General features: G+C 51.4%; 1 protein-coding gene across 1 annotated transcript in view; it reads right to left on the bottom strand.

Moving 5' to 3' along the window:
- Positions 1-281: 281 nt before the first annotated feature.
- Positions 282-17,796, bottom strand: part of KLHDC4 (kelch domain containing 4) — a 57,123-nt gene continuing 39,608 nt past the window's right edge. Inside the window, exons 8-13 of the mRNA XM_082436913.1 lie at positions 9,122-9,281; positions 4,982-5,057; positions 2,894-3,102; positions 1,967-2,381; positions 1,204-1,326; positions 282-858 (exon numbers count right to left, since the gene is read on the bottom strand). Of these exons, the coding sequence (XP_082293039.1) occupies positions 794-858; positions 1,204-1,326; positions 1,967-2,381; positions 2,894-3,102; positions 4,982-5,057; positions 9,122-9,281 (1,048 nt within the window). The 3' untranslated portion in view covers positions 282-793. The remainder of the gene's footprint in view (positions 859-1,203; positions 1,327-1,966; positions 2,382-2,893; positions 3,103-4,981; positions 5,058-9,121; positions 9,282-17,796) is intronic.

Here is a 17,796-nt window from a genome sequence, read left to right on the forward strand (position 1 = left end):
ATGAAGAGCGGCCTCCTGCCATTAACCCTGGAGCAGGCACCAGGGAGCGCGCCCACGCACCGCAGACCCAGACGTGCCCGGCACGGGACGGCGAGGCCGCGTGGGGACAGTGGGGCCCGCCCTCCGGCTGCTTGACCTCTTCTGTTGCTGTGCGAATGACGACCTTGAGCCTGAAGGGGAGAGGGGCAGAGCACAGCTCCACCACCTCCTCCCCAAAGGCGGGGAGCGGCCAGAGGAGCTGGGCACACGGCACTGCAAGAGACCCCAGGCAAAGCCACGTGGCAGAGCGAGCAGACCAGCCCACAACAGGTGCTTTATTCTCCAAAGAACCAAGAAAATGCGTACAGGAGGCAGTGGGTGGCTACCGATAATTTTTAAAAATCAAAGAGTCAGCTGAACATGCAGGCGGGCAGAACCTGTCTCCTAGTTTTGCAAAGGGGAACCCCACAAAGCCCGCAGCGTTCCACTTCACCATCAAGGTGCCGCCTGCCGTGGAGGCGGCTCCCCTCGCCCTCATCTTGGCCCCGATCCAGCCAGAGGCCCCGCCAGAACCACCGGGCCCGGTGGCTGCACGGAAGACCACCTTGGTGGCGGCAGCCCCCTGCCAAGTCCAGTTTATTTTAAACCGCACACAGCGCACTGCGGTTAGACTGGGGAACCCGACCCCCGCAGTCTAAGCTCTGGCTGGTGTGCGGCTCAGGCCGAGGCAGCAGAGAAAGCCGTGGCCACGGCCCGGGCGGCTCTCAGCACTCTCCTTCCGGGGCCCGGCGTCGTCCCGCGCCAGCTTCGCCCACTACTGCTCGGTCCTGGGCAGGGAGTCTGCGAACGGCTCACCGGGTGCCGCCGAGGGGCGTTGCTCTTTCGTGGGGAAGGAGGGGAATAAGAAAGAAACGCGTTAAGTCGCGGAAGGAGGCCTGAGTCCTGACAGAGCGAACGCGCTGTGAGCACCCGGCTTTACACGGAGGGCGTCACGAGGCCGTTACGACCCTGCTTAAACAGCAAGCGCGCAAACGTACTCCAGACACAGTTAGAAAAAACCCTTCAGCTGGCCTCAGGAGCACACCCACAGCAAAGTCAAATTTTAACAGAAGCTTGGTAAAATTGTACGTTCCCTCATCACTGATAAAAACGAGGGCTCCGGCAGAGAAGGGACCTGAGCTGCGAGCCCTGGGGGGGCCGGGCCCAGCCCCGCGGCACACTCACCCCTGGCCTCCGCGCCGCCGGCCTCGTCCTCCTCGTCCTCCCCGTCCTCCCCGCCACCCTCCGCGCCCCTGACCTCGTCGCTGTCCTCCTCCGAGTCTGTCTCCTCCAGCCACTCCTGAGATTCTTTAGGCAAAAGCGAAAACCACAGAGTGTCAGCACGGCCAGGGCACCGGGGAAACTGCACACGAGCCGCGGCCGCCCCGAGGAGCCCACCTTCCGCCTGGACACGCGGGTGTGAGTGCGGGGGCCCCGCCCCCAGCGCGTCTGGAGCTCGCGGCAAACATCACATCCCCACACGTCGAGGCAGAGACAGGCAGAGTGAGAAGCTGCGCCCCAAGACAGCAGCCGTCTCGCACAGCCGCTCAGGGCCTCTGCCCAAACGTGTGGATTTTAAGGGATTTCAGCCTCAGACCCAAGGACTGAGCAGTGAGCGAGTCGGGCGCAGCCTGTGGTGCGACACGGCAGCGGAGACGGGTGGGCCGCGTGTCTGCTCCCAGGCGCACACGCACGCCGCGGGGAAAACGTGCGTCCAGTCCGCTTTGCCGGGGCAGGTCCGAGGCTCACGGGCGGTGTCGGGGTGAGCCCGCTCCCTCCCCCGGGCCCCCTGCAGGGACGGCCGTGCACAGACAGGCCCCCGGGCAGCAGGGCCCTACCCCCTGGACTGAGGGCATGGGAGGGGGCAGAGCCGTGCAGCACTCTCGGCGGGCGCAGGGCGGACAAGCTGGGGGCTCCCGAGGCAACTGCAGAGGTGCCACCCCCTCACCTGGATCCATCTCCACCAAGACCGTCCACTCCTCCATCTTGTGAAGGTCGAGGCAGTACAAGTCGCTGAGGGTGACCTGGCGGTCGCCAGCCTCAAACATGCCCCCATAGAGGTAAAGGCGCCCGTGCTTCGCGGCCAGCATGGCGTTGGAGCGGGGGCTGGGCTCCACCGCAGGGACACCCGCCTCGCTGGGGCCGCCGTCCTCGTCCTCGTCGTCGTCGGACTCAGGCCGTCCTGCCGGGCCCAGGGCAGCGAGCACCTGCTTGATGGTGACCACGGTCCCGTCCTCTGCCACCACCTCTCTGACCACCTCCAGGGGCTCCTGGGCCCCAGTCCCCTTCATTTCCTGCTGGTTGGCACCCCCGGGCTCCCCTTTTTTGCCCCGCCTGCGCCTCCTCTTCTCCACCTTGGGCCCCTGTTGATAAAGAGCAAGGCAGCGCGATTCAGGATGGGGGGCAGCGAGCACCCGACAGCCAGAGGACCCCCATCCACTTGCTGGGGCTCACCCCGGGGGCCACACCGCCCCTGCCTGCTGTGACCTCTCAGGGGAACGGGCGGCAGACAGCAGCCCTCACACGCTGCCCGACTCCCCTCAGAGGCGCCAAGGGACTTCAACCAGAGCCAGTCTTTGCCACAGAGTGGACCACCCGCCCTCCTTTGGCCATAGGGCCCTGCTTCTGAGGTCCCTGACCTGATGAAGCCCCCAGGGATGTCAGTCCCGGGAGAGCAGCCACTGTGCCGCGTCTCTCAGGCTGGTGCCAGCAGCAGGGGCAGAGGCGACCCGGTCCCTGCTTACGGTGACAGTAAAGTTGGTGGCAGCTCCACAGAGCCTCACAGACAGAGTGACCGGGGAGGTCCTGGGCATCACTGACGGACGTGACAGCCGGGCAGGCCCTGCACTGGCTGCAGGTCTGGGGCCCACGCTACCTTCAGCTGCCCCGCGAGCCAGCGGTTCCTGACGGGGTCGTAGAAGTGCAGGTCGTTGAGGAAGTGGCCCTCCAGGCTCTCCTCCTCCTCCTCATCACACACACCTCCAAACAGCAGCGTCTGATGGTTCGGGGCCACAGTCACCGAGAAGCCGGACCTTGGCGAGGGCTTGGATCCGGAAGGGTTGACCCGAGCCCAGGCCCATCTGCCTGATGAGGAGAGGAAATGGGGAGGGGGTGCCTGCAGAATGCCATGGCCGTCGTTCTGTGCCTGCGGGTCCGGCGCACCCTGGAGGCCATGCCTCCTCCTCAAGGGTCAGGCTGCACTGAGGTAGGGAACCTGTCCACACACCCTCCCAACACTTGCCCAGGGGCGCCGTGCAGCTGTGATGTGAAGGCAGGGGTGAGGTAGAGGCGGGCGCACCAGCTCCGGGGGCTCCTGTACACTGTGCCCTCGGGTGGGGCCCCGACCACAGACACCGCCAGAACCTCCCGTGGGCCACGCACTGTGGTCCTTCCCTCTGGGCGGGCGCCGTGTTTACGCAGCAACCCTCAAGATGTGGCCTGGCACAAAACATGTGGGAGTCTTCCCAACATGTCCAGAAAAAGAAACTGGGATGTTTTTTCTTTAATGAACATTTAAAAAAAGAGAGAGAGAAGCAGCCAAGAGCAAGCCTTCCCTGGAGGCGCAGCCCGAGCGGCACGTGTTAGTGGGCCACAAGGTCACTCACAGCAACCAGCATCTCAATGTTTAAAGAAGAGAAGAGAATAAGCACCAGCGTGCCCTGTACGTGGTCGGGGGAGGTCGCTTTCCCTGCCGTGCCGGATGCGTCTCAGGACACACCATGTACTTTTCACTGGGGGCTGAGGGCCTGACGGCCAGACACGGGGGCTGAACACAAGGGCTGGGGTCCCACTGCCTAGAACACGGTCCACTTTCAAGTTCAAGTGCGCTGACATGTAAAAGGGGCTCTAAACCTTGGCTCCCACGTCCCCATCAGTCACCGCAATTCGGCGTGGTTGGGACCTGAGAAACGCCTTGTACGTGACGTTTCTGCAGCCTCTGCTTAAAGAACGTCACAGTGGGAAAGAGGAAACGTTCCTGCCCAGCAGGCCTCTCGTCTTACGGAGACGGGTCTCACAGGGGCCAAGGGGCAGCCAGGACCAGACGGGTCCCATCCGCTCAGGCCCCTCTCCCATCACATGCACCATGCAAACTAACCACCTCCCGACTTCTGAGCTTTAAAAATGAGCGCTGGGAAGCCACCTCGGTGTCCATCAACAGAGGAACGGATATAGAAGATGTGGGGTGTGTGTGTGTGTTTGTGTGTGTATACACACAAACACACACACACAATGGAATATCACGCAGCCATGAAAAAGAATGAAACAATGCCATTTGCAGCAACATGGAAGGACCTAGAGATAATCATACTAAGTGAAGTCAGACACAGAAAGACAAATACCATATGAGATCACTTATATGTGGAATCTAAAAAGATGATGCAAATGAACTTATTCACAAGAGAAAAAGACTCACAAAGAAAACAAACTTATGCTTACCAAAGGGGAAAAGCAGGGAGGGATAAATTAGGACTATGGGATTAACAGGTACACACTACTATGTATAAAATAATTAACAAAGACCTTCTCTATAGCACAGGGAACTCTACTCAATATTTTATAATAACCTATAAGGGAAAAGAATCTGAAAAACAACAACGTATGTACAACTGAATCATTTTGCTGTACACCTGAAACTAACATAACATTGTACATTAACTATACTTCAAATAAAAAAAAAAAAAAGTGGGCATTTCAACCCCACAAGATGCATTCCAAAAGTCTACGTCCTAACATTGAGCAAGAACAAATGAGAGATGACACAGAGGCCGTGGCCCCGCCCCCAAGAAGGGAGCTGTGGATGGACTGACATCACCTGTGTTTCTAACTCAGTGCGTCCTCAACGCCCCAGAGGGGACGCGGGGGCTGTTCATGGAGTGCCCCACCAGCCCCGCGACGCTCTGCCCGCTTTCCACAGCAACACATAGACCAGCCGCGTGGTCTGTCACCTGCACGGCGCATGTACCTTCTCTTTCCTCCTCAGCCTTCAGCAGGAACATGTCGGAGTGCTGGGTACCTCTGTCCACGTCCTTCCTGACTCTCTGCGAAAGGAGAAGGGAGCCATGACAAATGCCACGTGCTGTGCCAAGCCACGCAAGGCCCCCCAAGCTCGTGGTCCCGTTTTCCATGGGGGTGACTCTCCAGCCTTCAGACCAGCCTCAAAATCTGAAACACAACAGGTTCCATCCAGACCGCATCCGAACGGATAGAATAAATGACCACAGGCTGGGGACACCCCGGAGCTCCCCTCTCAGAGCTTCCTGTGGCTCCGAGCCGAGCCCTGCTCTGGGTGGGCGGGGTCACCGCAGGGGCCCTCCTGCCATGACACAGCCTCCCTCCACCTCCAGCCCCTGTGCCCTCAATCCCCATCGCCTCCGCGATGACGGGATGCAAGCTTCGGCGCGAGGACCCAGCGAACGCCGTGTGCAGAAGCCAGCGCGGCCATTTGCAGAGCTCCCGAGCTGCGGACAGCACGGCCGCCCGCCCGTCTGCTGCTTCAAACTCGGCCCGCGGCCCTGGGCGGACCACACACTTCGCCCTCCCGAGCAGCACCCCAGTCCTCACGCTGCACCTTCTACCTCAGTGTAGAAGGGCCTGGACAGCGGCCTGGAAAACAGCTCGCCTCAGTGGCATGATCTCGGCAATTTTAGCTGCTTTGTCTTTGTCCCTCAAATTCCCTATTTTTAATAAACTTTTAACTTCAGCATAGTTTTACATTTACAGAAAAACGGAGAAGACGGTACCGAGAGTTCCCGTGCACGCTGCACCCTGTGTCCCCTTATGGTTAACATCTTACATTAGTGTGGCACATCTGCCACAATTAAGGAACCAATACTGACAAATGACTATTAACTGAAGCCCACAGTTTATTCACATTTCCTTAGTTTTCCCTAATGTCCTTTCCCTGTCCCAGGACCCACGTTACACGGAGTCGTCATGAATCCTTAGGCCTCTTGAGCCGTGAGGGTTGCTCAGACTTGCCTTGTTTTTGGTGACACTGAGGAGGGCCAGTCAGGTGTTTTGTAGGGTCCCCTCTACCGGGGCTCGTCTGACACTATTCTCATAATTGGACAGGGCTGTGGGTTTTGGGTGGTGGATCCCAGAGGTCAAGTGTCCTTCCCATCACATCCTATCAAGGGTGCATGCTGTCACCAAGACCCATTCCTGCCGACGTGGACCTTGCTCGCCTGGCTGAGGTGTGTTTCTCAGGTTTCTCGCTGTCGAGTTACTGCCCCGCCCCAACTTTCCAGCCTGTCCTCCTTGGAAGAGCGTCAGTCTGCGCGGCCCCCTCTTCAGGAGGGCGGAGGGTCCACCTCTGTGTGGAATGCTGCACGGAGCACTGTGCCTTTTCCCCGTGCATTTAATCTATTCATTCGCTGGTTCGCGATCGCGTGGGCTCATGGATATTCGGGCCCCTGTGCACTGCAGTCCGACACGACCTTACTTACTCTGTTGCTCAGAGAGTTCCAGCGCAGTGCACTGGGAACCCTTTCAGGCGGCTCCTGAGCCGCTGATGCACCCCATCAGCGCACGTTTCTTACACGCGCTTCCTTGGGCTCTGGCGCTACAAGCAGCTCCGGGGGCACCTTGCACACTTCTTGCCCCAATTCCAGAATCGGCTACTTTCCTGAGAAGCCCTGGTTACTTCGTGGAGATGGTCCTAGAATCCAAGATCTGGGCACTAGGTATGCTGACTGCTGCTGGGTGGTGGTGTTTTGTTCTATCAGCCGACAGAGCCAGGGAATACGTGTGCACAATTCATTTTGTTTTGTTTAACTAACGAGTATGTATTGTGTTTACTGTAAGGGGGGAAAACCTATTTTCCTTTTGGAAAACAAACAATCCAATTGTCTGTGGGCCGGACATGTGACCTGACCGTCCTAAAACCAAGGAGGGCCAACGTCAGTCACGCGTGGGAAGCAGCTGTCTCTAGGAAACGAGAGCTAGGTGCATGCCTCTTCTGTTCTCCTCTGGAAACAGGTGCACAATTGAAGCGATGCTATCACAATTACTGAGACTGCATACTCCTCTTTTCCAGCAGGCTAGCAGGGGAAGTGGCTGCCACTCCCATGCCCACCCTTTCAAGCCAAAAGCCCAGCACTCTCAGGAACTAAATCCACACGAGGGGCTTCCCTGGTGGTGCAGTGGTTAAGAATTAGCCTGCCAATGCAGGGGACACGGGTTCGAGCCCTGGTCCGGGAAGATCCCACATGCCGTGGAGCAACTAAGCACGTGCACCACAACTACTGAGCCTGAGCTCCAGAGCCCACGTGCCACAACTACTGAGCCCGCGTGCCTAGAGCCCGTGCTGCGCAACAAGAGAAGCCACCGCAACGAGAAGCCCGCGCACCGCAGCGAAGAGTAGCCCCCGCTCGCCGCAACCAGAGAAAGCCCGCGCACAGCAACGAAGACCCAACACAGCCAAAAATAAATAAATAAAATAAATAAATTTTAAAAAACAAAAATAAATCCACACGAGGCCTTGCCGGCTGGCGGCACACTGCAGGAATTCAGTGCCGTCTGCTTGTGTTACAAACTTGACCGCAGCCGGGCTCCAGCCCTTCCCTCTCAGCCCCCCGTCCTCCTGCACCTGCTGGCATCTATGGCACTGCTCCACCGACAGCGACCATCCTTCCTTAGAACCAACGAGCTGAGGGGAACTTGCATGCCGTCACATTTAAGTACACCCCGCGAGGCCTGTACGCCAGAGCCCTCCCTGAGAACGCTGCTCTGCCTGCCCGGGGCCACGGCTTCCACACAGTGGCCGGCATGGCAGAGCCCGGGGCCGGGGAGGCAAGGAGGCTGCAGCCGCGGGCTCCCCCCGAAGCACGCAACTCCCACCCCACCTCCCCTTCCTCACAGGGGTGCCGCGAGGCTCGGGCGCTAGTCCCTCACCCGGTGGCCTGCGCCGCCCTTCAGTAACGCGCCTCACACTGGCCAGACGCTCAGTCTCCTCGCTGGACTAGAGGGGGACCAGAATGCGCGTGAACCTCCGGGGCTGTCAGACTCCCCCAGGCGTGCAAGGCTCTGAGCGGGGCCTCAGCTCCTCCCCCAAGGGGGGGGGGACGTTAACGCCACGGAGCAGCGACGGGCGTGCACTTGACACAGCATTCCTTCCGCTGCTCGCACATTTCTGTCTCATACAGTATTAACAGCACCCACAGACATCTGAGAGAGACGTGTCCCAAGTGTCACAACACTACGCTGCTCCTGCGGAGGGCGTTCCCACCCAGAAGAACCCCAGTGTCACACCCACGTCTTTCACCAGCTCTGGTAAATGCCCCGTGAGTGCAAACAGAGCAGCTTCTCACTGCCATCGAACGCCGAAGGCCTGGCGAGAGTGGGCCCTGCATTGAAGGCCCTCGGATCATTCCCCGGCGGCCCGTGTGGCTGCAGAAGGGCAGCGTTTGGGAACTAGGCGCTGCTCGGATTCAAGCAGCGTCAGCTTGACAAGGGCTTGATGCTCATCATCCTGCTTTGCTCTGAGGAGCATCTACTGCGATAAAGCGTCAGTTCTGGGCGCCGCGCGCGGCCTCTGAGCAGCGTCTACCGCGATAAAGCATCAGTTCTGGGCGCCGAGCGCGGCCTCTGAGGAGCGTCTACCGCGATAAAGCGTCCGTTCTGGGCGCCGCGCGCGGCCTCTGAGGAGCGTCTACCGCGATAAGGCGTCAGTTCTGGGCGCCGCGCGCGGCCTCTGGCGACAGCCGCCTGTTTCGCGGGGCCCTCCCAACTGTCACGCGCCTAGCCACGCCCCAGGCAGGTCACAGCCACAAATCCCAAGCCAGTTTTCCTTTCCAGAACAAGGGCTGGCGGCTGGCTGAGTGGGGGTGTGGCAGGGTGGAAGGAGGTGGCCGGGGCACCTCCCTGCCACAGCCATCACTTACGCCGCGTGTTTCGGGGGCGTGTGGATGAGAACACAACGTGGCCGTAAAGAACCTTAGTATGTTCGCACAGGAGCAGATCACCACCACCTCTGTCCACTTCTCGTTCAACAGAAAGGACTGTTCATATTAATCTAATGAACTATTACTTGAAGTTTTCATCGCTGGTGAAACTGAAAAGGCAGCAGACAGAAGTCACTCTGCATCCCACACGCGCATCTTACCTGTTTCGAGTAGCCCCCGTAGATGACGATGCTGCCCTGGGCGGTGACAGTCATCTGGCAGCCTGACCTGGGTGTGGGCCCCGTCCCGGACGGGGACAGCCTGCTCCACGTGAAAGCGTCCAGGCTGAAGGCATACAGGTCATTGTAATAGATGTAATCTCTGTTATAATATAGGAACACAAACAAAAGGGCGGTGACATGAAAAAGTGAACTTGATTTAAAATAAAGGTACATTTGCTACCATATGTACTAAGTTATTGGTTTAATTAAAGTTTAAATTCATAGGAAAGGACAGCAAGCATATGTGAGTTTGCATTTGAAGCTAGAAATAACACTGGCCCAGAGAAGCACAGTAACATGCCGGGATCCGAAAGTCTTTTCATTCTGAAAGTTATGCAGTTTATACAATCACAGTCTTGCAAACAATTACCTTAGTTTTCTATATGTGTAACTTTAAGCGGGACAATGAACTATGTACGAATACCCTGCATACTCAAAAGGGAGATATTACAGCTTGGCAAGAACTGTGGAGACCCCGGGCTGGGCAGAGATGGGGCAAAGCATTCCTGAAACTCAGAGAGGAGAACTCCTGGAGCCCACAGGCCCGAGCAAAAGCCAAGAGGACATGGCTGAGGCATTCCAAGAGGCACAGTGGCCCTGCCCTGCTCAATGCTCCTGGGACTTCAGTGGCAAAGCACTCAAAACAGAGATGGGGCCTTGAGGAGGGAGCACATGTGTGAGGAAAGCAGCGGTTCTGCCAGAGACACAGAGGCAACCGTGTGTCCTGAAGGGAATTTCACAGGTGGCCATGAGCAAAGCCAAGAGGCCTTGGGTCAGAATTACACGGAAGAATGAGAGATGCTCCCCAGCTACTCCACACGGAGAGCTGGGCCCGACGTTCGCAGGAAGAAAGCATGGACGCATGGAAGGAGCGAGCAGCCCCACCAGTCGGACGTGATTCCTGACTCTCCTGCTGCACTCAGATCACCCAAGTCTGGCGCCCCGCAGCCAACATGCAGGTCACTGCGCTCCCCCGGAATGCCGTCCAGAGCGGGGCACTCGGAACAGGATGAGCCACGTGAACTCCCCATCAAACGCATCCTTCCGCGGGAGGACGGCTTTTAGCAGATGAACTGAGGAACCAGGGGCACGGTTTTTAAAAGACTTCACCACATTCCACAGTTTTCTCAGACTTCACATTGCAGATTTCCAGGAAAAAAAAATTCTATTCTGCACGCAGAGTAAATAACAACTGTCGTTGGGTTTTAAAGGTCGAACTGTACTTTGTTTAATATGGATGGTGACCACACAGATATCTGTTTGAGGAACTTCAACTTTTCTATATGTTTGAAATACTTTATAAAAAATAATTTTAAACAAAGTAACAGATAATAGCTTTGAAAAACGTTCTGAGTTTGAAATGGTTCCAAGTTACAACCACTGTAAACCTTGACTCATTTTGTAACCTGTGAGTCTCAGGAGAAGGGCCTGTGTAGACCCCACTCACTGTCCCGCACACAGCAGGTGCTGAATTAACACACTGACGTCTCATGAACCCCCGTGTCTGCAATGGCAAACAATTATTTGCTTTGTAAAGGGTTTTAAATGTAAACAACAATCCTTTAAATATGAATTTTAAAAAACAGAGTAGGCTCTCTTCTCCAAAATGGCAGGAAACCAAACACCTGCAGGTCAGGAGATGGACCAGGGGCAGGAGATGGACCAGGAAAGAAAACCAGGGTGTAGGCAAGAGACAAACCAGGAGCAGGAGACGTTACCAGGGGCAGCAGATGGACCAGGGCAAGGAGCCGGGGGCTGCAGCACGACCGAACATGGGAGTAACTGAACATCCGCAATCTTTGGTTGAGGACAAGTTCTACTACTTAATAGTTATCTTGGTTTCCTCATCTTTAGCTTGAGATAATAACCTGCCCTCCCAATAGCTTGGTTTTTAAGTGAATTCTGTAAAAACCACTTGGTGAACTTTGTGACGAGACATGAAATTTAAGCACTATTATACCCAGACTATGCCTTTAAGGATACAAAATCACTCCCTGTTTAATTTGAATTCGACTTTAAAAATCTCCTCCCAAAGCACTTAAGAATTATACTCTGGGAGACCTTCAAGATGGCGGAAGAGTAAGACGTGGAGATCGCCTTCCTCCCCACAAATACATCAGAAATACATCTACATGTGGAACAACTCCTACAGAACACTTACTGAACGCTGGCAGAAGACCTCAGACCTCCCAAAAGGCAAGAAACTCCCCACGTACCTGGGGAGGGTAAAAGGAAAAAGAAAAAACAGAGACAAAAGAATAGAGACGGGACCTGCACCAGTGGGAGGGAGCTGTGAAAAAGGAAAAGCTTCCACACACCAGGAAGCCCCTTCACTGGCGGAGACGGGGGGTGGCGGTGGGGGGAAGCTTCGGAGCCACGGAGGAGAGCGCAGCAACAGGGGTGCGGAGGGCAAAGCGGAGAGATTCTCGCACAGAGGATTGGTGCCGACCAGCACTCACCAGCCCGAGAGGCTTGTCTGCTCACCCGCCGGGGCGGGCAAGGGCTGGGAGCTGAGGCTCGGGCTTCGGAGGTCAGATCCCAGGGAGAGGACAGGGGTTGGCTACGTGAACACAGCCTGAAGGGGGTTAGTGCGCCATAGCTGGCCGGGACGGAGTCCGGGAAAAAGTCTGGAACTGCCTAGGAGGCAAAAGACCATTGTTTCGCGGTGCGCGAGGAGAGGGGATTCAGAGTGCCACCTAAACGAGCTCCAGAGATGGGCGCGAGCTGCGGCTATCAGCGTCGACCCCAGGGACGGGCATGAGACGCTAAGGCTGCTGCTGCAGCCACCAAGAAGCCCGTGTGCGAGCACAGGTCACTATCCACACCTCCCCTCCCGGGAGCCTGTGCAGCCTGCCACTGCCAGGGTCCCGTAATCCAGAGACAACTTCCCCGGGGAAATACACGGTGCGCCTCAGGCTGGTGCAACGTCACGCCGGCCTCTGCCGCCACAGGCTGGCCCCACATTCCGTACCCCTCCCTCGCCCCGGCCTGAGCGAGCCGGAGCCCCCGAATCAGCTGCTCCTTTAACCCCGTCCTGTCTGAGCGGGACAGATGCCCTCAGGAGACCTACCCGCAGAGGCGGGGCCAAATCCAAAGCTGAACCCCGGGAGTTGTGCGAACAGAGAAAGGGAAATCTCTCCCAACAGCCTCAGGAGCAGCGGATTAAATCTCCACAATCACCTTGATGTACCCTGCATCTGTGGAATACCTGAACAGACAAGGAATCATCCCAAAATTGAGGCGGTGTGGACTTTGGGAGCAACAATATATGTATTTTTTTCCTTTTTCTCTTTTTCTGGGTGTGTATGTGTATGCTTATGTGTGTGATTTTGTCTGCATAGCTTTGCTTTTACCATTTATCCTAGGGTTCTGTCTGTCGGGTTTTTTTTTTTTTGGTTTGTTTAGTATAGATTTTAGTACTTGTTATCAGTGGTGGAATTGTTTTTTGGTTTGGTTGCTCTCTTCTTTCTTTCTTTTTTTAAATTACTTTTTAATTTTTAATAATTATTTTTATTTTAATAACTTTATTTGATTTTATTTATTTTTCTTTCTTTCCTTCTTTTTTTCTCCCTTTTATTCTGAGCCGTGTGGATGACAGAGTCTTGGTGCTCTGGCTGGGTGTCAGGCCTGTGCCTCTGAGGTGGGAGAGCCTAGGTCAGGACATTGGTCCACCAGAGACCTCCCAACACCACGTAATATCAAACGGTGAAAATCTCCCAGAGATCTCCATCTCAACGCTAAGACCCAGCTCCACTCAACAACCAGCAAGCTACAGTGCTGGACACCCTATGCCAAACAACTAGCAAGACAGGAACACAATGCCGCACATTAGCAGAGAGGCTGCCTAAAATCATAATAAGGCCACAGACACCCCAAAACACACCACCAGATGTGGACCTACTCACCAGAAAGACAAGATCCAGCCTCATCCACCAGAACACAGGCACTAGTCCCCTCCACCAGGAAGCATACACAACCCACTGAACCAACCTTACCCACTGGGGGCAGACACCAAAAACAACGGGAACTACGAACCTGCGGCCTGCGAAAAAGAGACCCCAAACACAGTAAGTGAAGCAAAATGAGAAGACAGAGAAACACACAGCAGATGAAGGAGCAAGGTAAAAACCCACCAGACGAAACAAATGAAGAGGAAATAGGCAGTCTACCTGAAAAAGAATTCAGAGTAATGATAGGAAAGATGATCCAAAATCTTGGAAATAGAATGGAGAAAATACAAGAAACGTTTAACAAGGAACTAGAAGAACTAAAGAGCAATCAAACAATGATGAACAGCACAATAAATGAAATTTAAAATTCTCCAGAAGGAATCAATACCAGAATAACTGAGGCAGAAGAAGGGATAAGTGACCTGTAAGATAAAATAGTAGAAATAACTACTGCAGAGCAGAATAAAGAAAAAAGAATGGAAAGAATTGAGGATAGGGGCTTCTGTGGTGGCGCAGTGGTTAAGAATCTGCCTGCCAGTGCAGGAGACACGGATTCAAGCCCTGGTCCGGGAAGATCCCACATGCCGCGGAGCAACTAAGCCCATGCACCACAACTACGGAGCCTGCGCTCTAGAGCCCCCGAGCCACAACTACTGAGCCCGTGTACCACAACTGCTGAAGGCCGCACGCCTAGAGCCCGTGCTCCCAACAAGAGAAGCCACCACAAAGAGAAGCCTGCACACTGCAATGAAGAGTAGCCCCCGCTTGCGGCAACTAGAGAAAGCCCACGCACAGCAACAAAGACCCAACGCAGCCAAAATTAAAAATAAATAAAATAAAATAAATTTATAAAAAATAAAAAAAGAATTGAGGACAGTCTCAGAGACCTCTGGGACAACATTAAATGCACCAACACACCAACATTCGAATAACCCCACCAACATTAGGGGTCCCAGAATAAGAGGAAAAAAAGAAAGGGACTGAGAAAATATTTGAAGAGATTATAGTTGAAAACTTCCCTAATATGGGAAAGGAAATAGTTACTCAAGTCCAGGAAGCACAGAGAGTCCCATACAGGATAAATCCGAGGAGAAACACACCAAGACACATATTAATCAAACTATCAAAAATTAAATACAAAGAAAAAATATTAAAAGCAGCAAGGGAAAAACAACAAATAACATATGAGGGAATCCCCGTAAGGTTAACAGCTGATCTTTCAGGAGAAACTCTATAGGCCAGAAGGGAGTGGCAGGACATATTTAAAGTGATGAAAGGGAAAAATCTACAACCAAGATTACTCTACCCAGCAAGGATCTCATTCAGATTCGATGGAGAAATCAAAAGCTTTACAGACAAGCAAAAGCTAAGAGAATTCAGCACCACCAAACCAGCTTTACAACAAATGCTAAAGGAACTTCTCTAGGCAGGAAACACAAGAGAAGGAAAAGACCTACAATAACAAACCCAAAACAACTAAGAAAATGGTAATAGGAACATACATATCGATAATTACCTTAAATGTAAATGCATTAAATGCTCCAACCAAAAGAAAAAGACTGGCTGAATGGATACAAAAACAAGACCCATATATATGCTGTCTGTAAGAGACCCACTTCAGACCTAGGGACACATACAGACTGAAAATGAGGGTATGGAAAAAGATATTCCATGCAAATGGAAATCAAAAGAAAGCTGGAGTAGCAATTCTCATATCAGACAAAATAGACTTTAAAATAAAGTCTATTTTATTTTAGACGCTACATAATGATCAAGGGATCAATCCAAGAAAAAGATATAACAACTGTAAATATTTATGCACCCAACATAGGAGCACCTCAATACATAAGGCAAATGCTAACAGCCATAAAAGGGGAAATCGACAGTAACACAATCATAGTAGGGGACTTTAACACCCCACTTTCACCAACAGACAGATCATCCAAAATGAAAATAAATAAGGAAACACAATCTTTAAATGATACATTAAACAAGATGGACTTAACTGATACTTACAGGACATTCCATCCAAAAACAACAGAATACACTTTCTTCTCAAGTGCTCATGGAACATTCTCCAGGACAGATCATATCCTGGGTCACAAATCAAACCTTGGTAAATTTAAGAAAACTGAAATCGTATCAAGTATCTTTTCTGACCACAACGCTATGAGACTAGATATCAATTACAGGAAAAAATCTGTAAAAAATACAAACACATGGAGGCTAAACAATACACTACTTAATAACGAAGAGATCACTGAGGAAATCAAAAAATACCTAAAAACAAATGGCAATGAAAACACGACAACCCAAAACCTATGGGATGCAGCAAAAGCAGTTCTAACAGGGAGGTTTATAGGAATACAATCCTACCTTAAGAAACATGAAACATCTCAAATCAACAACCTACCCTTACACCTATAGCAATTCGAGAAAGAAGAACAAAGAAACCCCAAAGTTAGCAGAAGGAAAGAAATCATAAAGATCAGATCAGAAATAAATGAAAAAGAAATGAAGGAAACAATAGCAAAGATCAATAAAACTAAAAGCTGGTTCTTTGCAAAGATAAACAAAATTGATAAACCACTAGCCGGACTCAGCAAGAAAAAAAGGGAGAAGACTCAAATCAACAGAGTCAGAAATGAAAAAGGAGACGTTAACAACTGACACTGCAGAAATACAAAGGATCATGAGAGATTACTACAAGCAACTATACGCCAATAAAATGGACAACCTGGAAGAAACGGACAAATTCTTAGAAAAGCACAACCTTCCGAGACTGAACCAGGCAGAAATAGAAAATATAAACAGACCAATGCCAAGCACTGAAATTGAAACTGTCATTAAAAACCTTCCAACAAACAAAAGCCCAGGACCAGATGGATTACAGGCAAATTCTATCAAACATTTAGAGAAGAGCTAACACCTATCCTTCTCAAACTTTTCCAAAATATAGCAGAGGGAGGAACACTCCCAAACTCATTCTATGAGGCCACCATCACCCTGATACCAAAACCAGACAAAGATGTCACAAAGAAAGAAAACTACAGGCCAATATCACTGATGAATATAGATGCAAAAATCCTCAACAAAATACTAGCAAACAGTATCCAACAGCACATTAAAAGGATCACACACCATGATCAACTGGGGTTTATCCCAGGGACGCAAGGATTCTTCAATATACGCAAATCAATCAATGTGATATACCATATTAACAAATTGAAGGATAAAAACCATATGATCATCTCAATAGATGCAGGAAAAGCTTTTGAGAAAATTCAACACCCATTTATGATAAAAACCCTCCAAAAAGTAGGCATAGAGGGAACTTATCTCAACATAATAAAGGCCATATATGACAAACCCACAGCCAACATCATTCTCAATGGTGAAAAACTGAAACCATTTCTACTAAGATCAGGAACAAGACAAGGTTGCCCACTCTTACCACTATTATTCAACATTGTTTTGGAAGTTTTAGCCACAGCAATCAGAGAAGAAAAAGAAATAAAAGGAATCCAAATCGGAAAAGAAGAAGTAAAGCTGTCACTGTTTGCAGATGACATGATACTATACATAGAGAATCCTAAAGACTCTACCAGAAAACTAGTAGAGCTAATCAATGAATTTGGTAAAGTGGCAGGATACAAAATTAACACACAGAAATCTCTTGCATTCCTATACACTAATTTTGAAAAATCTGAAAGAGAAATTAAGGAAACACTCCCATTTACCACTGCAACAAAGAGAATAAAATACCTAGGAATAAACCTACCTAAGGAGACAAAAGACCTGTATGCAGAAAACTATAAGACACTGATGAAAGAAATTAAAGACGATACAAACAAATGGAGAGATATACCGTGTTCTTGGATTGGAAGAATCAACATTGTGAAAATGACTATACTACCTAAAACAATCTACAGATTCAGTGCAATCCCTATCAAACAACCACTGGCATTTTTCACAGAACTAAAACAAAAATTTCACAATTTGTATGGAAACACAAAAGACCCCGAATAGCCAAAGCAATCTTGAGAAAGAAAAATGGACCTGGAGTAACCAGGCTCCCTGACTTCAGACTATACTACAAAGCTACAGTAATCAAGACAGTCCGGTACTGGCACAAAAACAGAAATACAGATCAACAGAACACGACAGAAAGCCCAGAGATAAACCCACGCACATATGGTCACCTTATTTTTGATAAAGGAGGCAAGAATATACAATGGAGAAAAGACAGCCTTTAAGTGGTGCTGGGAAAACTGGACAGCTACATGTAAAAGAATGAAATTAGAACACTCCCTAACACCATACACAAAAATAAACCCAAAATGGATTAAAGACCTAAATGTAAGGCCAGACACTATCAAACTCTTGGAGGGAAACATAGGCAGAACACTCTATGACATAAATCACAGCAAGATCCTTTTTGACCCACCTCCTAGAGAAATGGAAATACAAACAAAAATAAACAAATGGGACCTAACGAAACTTAAAAGCTTTTGCACAGCAAAGGAAACCATAAACAAGACAAAAAGACAACCCTCAGAATGGGAGAAAATATTTGGAAATGAAGCAACTGACAAAGGGTTAATCTCCAAAATTTACAAGCAGCTCATGCAGCTCAATATCAAAAAAAAAAAAAAACCTAATCCA

This window comes from Balaenoptera physalus (genome assembly GCF_965194825.1).
Source record: "Balaenoptera physalus genome assembly, chromosome: 19".
NCBI classification, from domain to species: Eukaryota; Metazoa; Chordata; class Mammalia; order Artiodactyla; family Balaenopteridae; genus Balaenoptera; species Balaenoptera physalus.